This window comes from Protobothrops mucrosquamatus, unplaced genomic scaffold (assembly GCF_001527695.2).
Source record: "Protobothrops mucrosquamatus isolate PMUCROS unplaced genomic scaffold, P.Mucros_1.0 scaffold462, whole genome shotgun sequence".
Classification (NCBI taxonomy): domain Eukaryota; kingdom Metazoa; phylum Chordata; class Lepidosauria; order Squamata; family Viperidae; genus Protobothrops; species Protobothrops mucrosquamatus.
Window position 1 is genome coordinate 215,973 of NW_015386783.1, and position 7,683 is coordinate 223,655.

The window sequence follows — 7,683 nt, forward strand, 5'->3', positions numbered from 1 at the left end:
CGGGGGGGGGGGACGCTGCAACCGTCATAAATGTGAGTCAGTTGGCAAGTGTCTGAATTTTGATCACGTGACCAGGGGGGTGGTGTCACGGTCGTTAAGCGTGAAAATCGGTCGTAAGTCCCTTTTTTCAGTGCTGTTGTTAAGCCGAGGACTACCTGTATCAGCATCCTGGCTTATCTGATCCTGATACTACCTGTATCAGATCCAAGCTGAGGTTGCTAGAGGTTCAATGGCTTCCCTTGAGTTTGCTACCTGGTGCTAGCTGTTTCCTTTACCAAGCTCTGTGGTGATTCTCCTCCTATTCTTCTTGCTCTATTTTGCCTCAGTGGCCTGGGTGCTCTGCTCATTCGCCTCTTGGGTTCCTCTTTAAAAACGCTGAGCATTCTTAAAGTAAACTTCCAAGAGCAATAATGTACCAGTAGCAGCACCGAGTTGATAACACGACAGTGTACCAGCAATTCTAGCTCTGTCTTCTCTGAAAACTGATGCAAGCTAGGAATGAGGGAGAAATTAAGGTCAGAGAACCACAGGGGAAAAATTAAACTGTTAACCCAAAGCAGCAGAATTGCTTGTCTTGCTGTTCTTATTGATGGGTGGAGCTTCATACCAACTCTCTGATTAATTCAAACTTCAAAAGCTTGAATGGGATGCCTCAAAGCTTGAATATCGTGCTTATGTAAGGTCTAAAAATGCAGGATTCTATTTCTATCGCACCTTTGGTGTTATCACCACCGTAACTTTAAAGACAGTCCTTCATGTTTTGGAAAGGCGCATCCATTTGTGCTGAAGTGCCAATGCATAATTTAAAATAACAAAGGAATTGAGAGAGTGATTACAAAAGCTCACATCGTTTTCTTCAGGCTGATAAATATTAATTTTAGGAACTCATTTATCCATCTTAAGAGTCAGCAGAACTGTGTGCTTTTCCATCAGATCCATGGAAACCTCCACAGGAGTCCCAATAAGATGCCATCAGAGCAGGTCCTACCCACCTATCCACCCATTCACAGGTCTGCCACCTGCATGATATGTTCACCACTGGGTAGTCCTGTGTAAGGATGATGTTCAATTAGATGTCTTCTCCACATATGAGATGAAGGGAATGAAAATGAGAACTGTCCAAATAAAATTAGATGTAGGAGATGACTAGGCTGAACCTGAGGCAAACTCACCCTCAATCTCAAGTCCCTTCACGCCCACCAGAGATCTAAGTCCAGCCCACCTTGAATTCGATTGACTCTTATCTACCACCAATTTGTTTTGACCGTTAGTAATTCAGATTCTTGTAGAGAGTACTAGCATACCACACACTTATATTCACTGAATTGCCTAGACTCCTGATTTCCTGAGCTTGACACCAAGGATGGAACCGAAGAACGTGTAGGATCCTACTGTAGATGCCATTTTAAGGGGCCACCAACTTGTCATGTCTCTTTTTATCAATGCCATATGCAACCAATGCTCCCTCTGGGAAGACACAAGACTCACCGTGGTAGGGCACAGTTTTCCTGGGCACCAGGTTCCACCAGTTGCTGACCGCAGAGGCCTCTGTGCTAAGAACCAGCGAGGTTAAGAGACACACGCTAAGAGGCAGCTGAGGAACCATTCTGCTGGAGAAGGAAGAGTCCCACCGTAGGCCGAGAAGAACCATCCACGCCAAAGCACTGCTGCTCCTGCTGCTCCTGCTGTTAACAATCCCGGTTCCTTTCTTCCTCGGTGAGTTGGCCTGGCAAAGGGGAGAGGCGAGCGGTTAGATGGCTAAGGCTACAATGGCATCAGCCACATGCCCAGAGTCCCAGTGGGAAGGACCAGGAAGGGTGGTGAAAGGGAAGGGGGCCCGCGCAAGAAAGGAAGCCGCGAGGGAGTTTCCATTCGGGTACCAGTCTTCTCAGAGGCTCAAGGGCCCTGGTGATTCAGCCAATGAGCAACAGGAAGTGGAAATTTGAGAATCCCTGTTCTTCCCCCCCCTCCCTCTAGCCCCACCACTCCTTGCTGTCCCACACGGTCCTGTTTCCCAGATTTCACAATCTGGAGTTCCTGTGTATCTCTATTAAGGGAAAGGCTTTTTACGTTTCCCGGAGAGGCTGACCTGGATGGAAGAGTCACTGAAATGCAAGCAGTGCATTAAACAAAAGAAACAAAAGGCGCTTCTAATCTCATCATTAAATTTACAACAAGGAGAATTTCCTACACACACACACACACACACACACACACACACACACGGTTTTTGTGAGGTCGGAAGGAAATGAGGGCTTCAAAGGTGGGCAATTCCGAGGGCACAAAAAGGGAAGGAGGGAAATTGCTTTCGTTGCAGGTAGCAGATTCCCCCCAACCAATCTGTTGCAGTCTATTATCTCTTAAAATTTACAACCAGGAGCAAAAGGCAGCCAAATGAAGCCTCCCGGGTCTCCCATATCACCACACAGCGATCCTGTGAGGTAGGCTAATGAAGAAGACAATCACTCATCCCAGGATTCCAAATAAGTTTCAATGGCTGAATATGGACCAAGTCTCCCCAGTTGTATCCCCAAATATTAGTCACTTGTTCCCTCCAGTGATGGAGCGCCCACGATTTCTGGGGGCAAGTTGTTCCACTGGTTAATTGTCCTCACTGTTAGGAAGTTTGTCCTTAATTCCAGGTTGCTTCTCTCTTTGATAAGCTTCCATACATTATTTCTTCTTTCCTCAGGTGCTTTTGGAGACTAGGCCGACCCCCTCTTTTCTGTGACAGCCCCTCAAATATTGGAAGACTGCTGTCACGTCACCTCTAGTCGTTCTCTTCGTTAAACTAGACATATCTAGTTCTCTCAACCATTCATCGTAGGGTTTCGCCTCCAGACCCCTTATCATTCAGGGTTAGAAATAAGTTCACCTGGTTTATTTCAACCATCCAAAACCCACTGTGTGTGAACTCATGCCTAGTGATTCATCGGGTTGAAGTCAAGCTACCTTTTCTTAGAAAGAGTTGAAAGTCAATAGCCAGCAACACTAATCAGAACAGAAAATAGCATCTTCTACTAAGAAATTCCTTGCGAATGAGTACCAAAAACGCAACGTGTTCCGTCCAGAAACAAACTGCCTAATCTCAGCATCACTAGCTCAGCTTCTCCCAAACTCATATTCTCTCTCCAAAGCCCCTGGATTATAAAGCTCACAATTCTCATATTTCTCTTCCGAGAAGTTTGAGCATCATTAAGATTATAAAAAGATAGACCAACCAATGTGACCGTAATAATTTATCTGCCTGTGGATATCAGCACAGGATTGCAAAAGCTATCTCTACAGTTTCCCAACCAGATTTTAGTAATTCAGGATAAGCATCAAACACGCCAGATATGGAGTCATTGATATGCATGCATGCATGCGCCCCTTTTAAAATATGGCTGGTATGATGCTCAAGAATTGCAAGTGGCTGGGAGTGTTTCTTAAAGGAAGAGAGGAAAAAATGCTTTATTTCAAACTCAAAAAACAACCTGCTATATACTGGAGGCTCCGGTTCAGCACAAGTACCAGTAGTATTTAATTTACGACCAAACATTTTTGTCGTTAAGTGAGACAGTTGTTAAGTGAGTTTTGCCCCATTCTACGACCTTTCCTGCCACAGTTGTTAAGTGAATCGCTGCAGTTCTTAAGTTAGTGAATCTGGTTTCCCCATTGACTTCGCTTGTCAGAAGGTCGCAAAAGTGGATCGCGTGACCGTGTGATACTGCGACCGTCACAAATAAGAGACAGTTGCTAATTAGCTGAATTTTGATCGGATAACCATGGGGACGGCTGCAATGGCTGTAAATGTGAAAAAAAAATTCAGTTTCATTGTAACTTTGGTCATTAAATGAATGCTTATAAGTTGAGGCCTATCTGTAAAATTATTTCAGAGTTTGGTATGAACCAAAATTCACTGGCTGACTCCCCCCCCCAATTTTCCCAGGCCGGTCCCTCTCTCTCAGCCCAACCCACCTCACACGGTTGTTGTTATTATGGGGAAAATAAGAGGAGGAAGGAGTATTATGTATGTTTGCCGCCTTGGGTTATTTATATAAAAAAATAAAGACAGGCTATGCATAACTCAGGGGTAGGCAACCTTGGTCCCTTCATGACTTGCGGACTTCAACTCCCAGAATTCCTGAGCCGGCATGGCTCAGCTTGGAAGCCTCTCCCTTTCCCCTCAGCATGGCTGGCTCAGGAATTCTGGGAGTTGAAGTCCACCGGTCATAAAAGAGCCAAGGTTGCCTACCCCTGGTCTAGGAGGCTCACCGCTTAGAACAGGAGGACTTAGGCCAGGGGTAGTCAACCTTGGCTCTTTTATAACTCGTGGACTTCAACTCCCAGAATTCCTGAGCCAGCATGGCTCAGCTTGGAAGCCTCTCCCTTTCCCCTCAGCATGGCTGGCTCAGGAATTCTGGGAGTTGAAGTCCACCAGTCATAAAAGAGCCCTGGCATAACTAAATAACCAATAACTAACTAACCACTGGGGCCTTAACTGGCCCCACAATATCCTTGCCGTTTTCCCTGTCCTGCCTCCCATCACTTCTGGCTGGGGCACTCCCCGCACAGCCTCAGGTACCCCAACCCTTGTGTCAGAAATGCAGGAACTAGAAAAGGGGGAAATGTTAATTTAATATTTAAAACATTTAAAAGCTTTAATCACAGTAGCCATTGTTCCACCCTGCCCGTGGAGACCGCTTCTGTGCATGGAGAGTGTTTTATCCTTCTCCACTCTTTCTGCCCGAGGCTTTTTCACCAGGCTGCTTAAATTTTTAAAAACGTTTAACTTAAAAATAAGTGCATCAAAAAACTGGTACGTTAGCCCAGGCATCTCCAAAAACCCTGGACCGGGGAAATGTTTCTGGAACATGCCCCTTTTTGAAACATTCAACTTTCTGACGTGGCAACCAACTGCACTGCACAGCCCCACTCTGATCTTTCAAGGCAGCTCTGCCAGTTGGATTCTGCATTAGCTAGCAATGTTTCTCTCCAACTGGCAGAAAAAGCAAGCAGATTATTTATTGTTGTTGTTTTTGCACAGGATACACCTACTCCAGCTAGCTTGCCTTCTTTTTTTCCCCTCTTTTTTTCCCAGAACGGCTTTCTGTCAGAACACGCCGGAAATTCACTTATTTTCCTACAGGCCGCCACCTACAGCAGGAGAAGCAGATGGGCTACTTAAGCTGAATTGACCTGGTGTCATTTTTCAAGATGTGGTATTATTTACCCAGCTGATTGTTTGAAGCCCTGCAACTGACGTTGATGGAGGGCAAATGGCCCAGGAAGGAATGTGCAAAAACAGCAAATGGAGGAGGAGGAGTAGGAGGAGAGCTTTCCTACTAAGTCTCAGCTCTGGAATATTTTTGCAAAGGAAGCACAAAAATTAGAAGCGCTGAGCAGCTGGTCAGTCCTTCCCAGTCCCTTTTCCCTTATTTTCTCCGTGCAAAATCCTTCATTTCTGGGAACGTGCACAACGCTCTTTCCCCCCTCACCACTTACACGACGGCAGGCTTGGAAAGATTTGCAGAACCAAATCGAGTTCCTGTCTAAGCCAACAATGTTCATGTTTCTGAATTTTACTTCAGATAGACTGCCTCTAAGCTTGGAAGATCTACCCTCGCTAAATAGCTCTGGACGGACTAATCGGCCCATAGGATCCTGGCCTTCAAATCCTAGGCAGTTGAACCTGGGAGGAAAAACCTTTGCAACAGAACGAATTATTATCCCTTTCTAATCTCTTGCCAATTAAATTTCCCAATCTGTGACAGTTTGAAAATAATTGGGGGGCAAAGATGTCTGTGAAAAGCCAAGGAATCAAAAAGCAGAGCAGAAAAGAGAAAGGGAAGGAGGAACAGAACTTTTTCTGTTTTTCTTTCCCTGCTATGGGACACGCATTAACATTTCCAGGACCAGGACGTGTGGAAAAAACAACAACAACAGAAAGAGCATTGTTTCATTCCAGGATTTTGTAAATCCCGGAAGGTCTTTTTGGAAAAATCTGCAAATTTCTGTCTTCGGAATCTCTTGCCAACTCAAAAGGGCTGAGGTTTCCCATTGCTTGGAAAAAGTGCACTTGGTTTCAAGCTGGAGATGGACTTTTTTTTTGGGGGGGGGGGGGGCAAACTTTCCAAAACACTCATTGTCCCCTTGAAAGTTTTATAGCAGGAACTTTTCCAGGCTAAAGGCCACCCTCCCCAAAGGAGGCGGGTCTGTGACAAAAACACTGGGTGAGGCCAAAGCAAAAACAGCAGCGGAGATCTTCCTTAATTTAACTGATATACCTACTGGATTCCAATTCCAGCTCAATCCAGCGGATAGGACCCATTAATCTGCCCATAGCTTTTAATAATTTGCTCCTTCCAGGATATTTTTTCCCCTTTTCTTGATTCCCATTCAGGTTTGTGTTTATCTCTGTTTCTTTTGTGTTGTTTTTATGTTTTTTTGCATTGTTATTTTTTTTAAATGTTTGTAACAATTGAGAAACCATACAGAATCCCTCCTCCTCCTCCTCCTTGCCACCCCTTGAAAACTTCTGGAGAGTTTGTGATTCACATCCAAGCACTGGCTTTCCTAGAATGGAAGAAGCACAGGTGATTCTTGGCTTACAACAGTTCATTTAGTGATCAAAATTACGACACTGAAAAAAGTGACGTATGACCCTTTTTCACAGTTACGACCTTTGCAGCATTACCACAGTCACGTGTTCAAATCTCAAACACTTGGCAACTGACATGTACCTGTGACTGTTGTGTCCCAAGGTCACGTGATCCCTTCTGCGACCTTCTGACAAGCGAAGTCAATGGGGAAGGTTCACTTAACACCCTGGTTACTAACTTATCCACTGCAGTGTGATTCACTTAACAACGGCGGAAGAAAGGTCGTAAAATGGGGCAAAGCTCACTTAACAAATGTCTCACTTAACGACAAAAATATTGGGCTCAATTGTGGTTGTTAAGTCAAGGACTGCCTGTAGTTTTTGCACATTTGTTTTCCTGCCCCAATTTGCTCATAGGACAATAAGGATGTTGGAACTTTTATTATCAGCTGCAAATGGAACCAGGAAGCAGAAGCGAGAATCATCTTAACATCCTGGCTTGCCAGCTTTTGAAAATAATCCACAGGAGGAAGCAAAGGGCTAGGCTAGACAGATCAGTGGCCCAGCCCCATGATTTATAGATTGGGGTGCTGCTCCTCCCATGCAGAATCCCCACGTACACAGATGAGCAACTGAAGATTCCCTCTGCCCCTGTCACCTCTGTAGTATGATATGAGTTATCTCTCCTTCCTTGTCCCATCAGGCATCCTGGCTTGCTTGTTTCTACGATGACCAGAGTCAGAAGGTCCCATTTACAACTCTGTGTCAACAGACCCAACCCTAGACAAGATCCATTTTTGCAAATCTGAAGCCTAAGGTAAGGAACAGCCCTTTGCCCATGGGGTAAACCAGGGGTAGTCAACCTTGGCTCTTTTATGACTCGTGGACTTCAACTCCCAGAATTCCTGAGCCAGTCCACGAGTCATAAAAGAGCCAAGGTTGACTACCCCTGGGGTAAACTATATATCCTATTTCCATGGCAATCTACAACCTAGGATGTATTTATTTATAATTAAAATAAATCCATTCCCATAAAACAAAACCTTTTCATTTGGATGAATACCTCCTTAGTCACAGACCTAACACAAATCACAGATACT

At 44.9% G+C, this 7,683-nt stretch overlaps 1 protein-coding gene across 1 annotated transcript in view; it reads right to left on the minus strand.

Annotated features, from left to right (window-relative positions):
- SEMA4C (semaphorin 4C) overlaps positions 1 to 1,606 on the minus strand; it is a 44,306-nt gene extending 42,700 nt beyond the window's left edge. The window contains exon 1 of the mRNA XM_015816507.1: positions 1,489 to 1,606. Coding sequence (XP_015671993.1) covers positions 1,489 to 1,606 — 118 coding nt within the window. The remainder of the gene's footprint in view (positions 1 to 1,488) is intronic.
- Between the last annotated feature and the right edge of the window lie 6,077 nt (positions 1,607 to 7,683).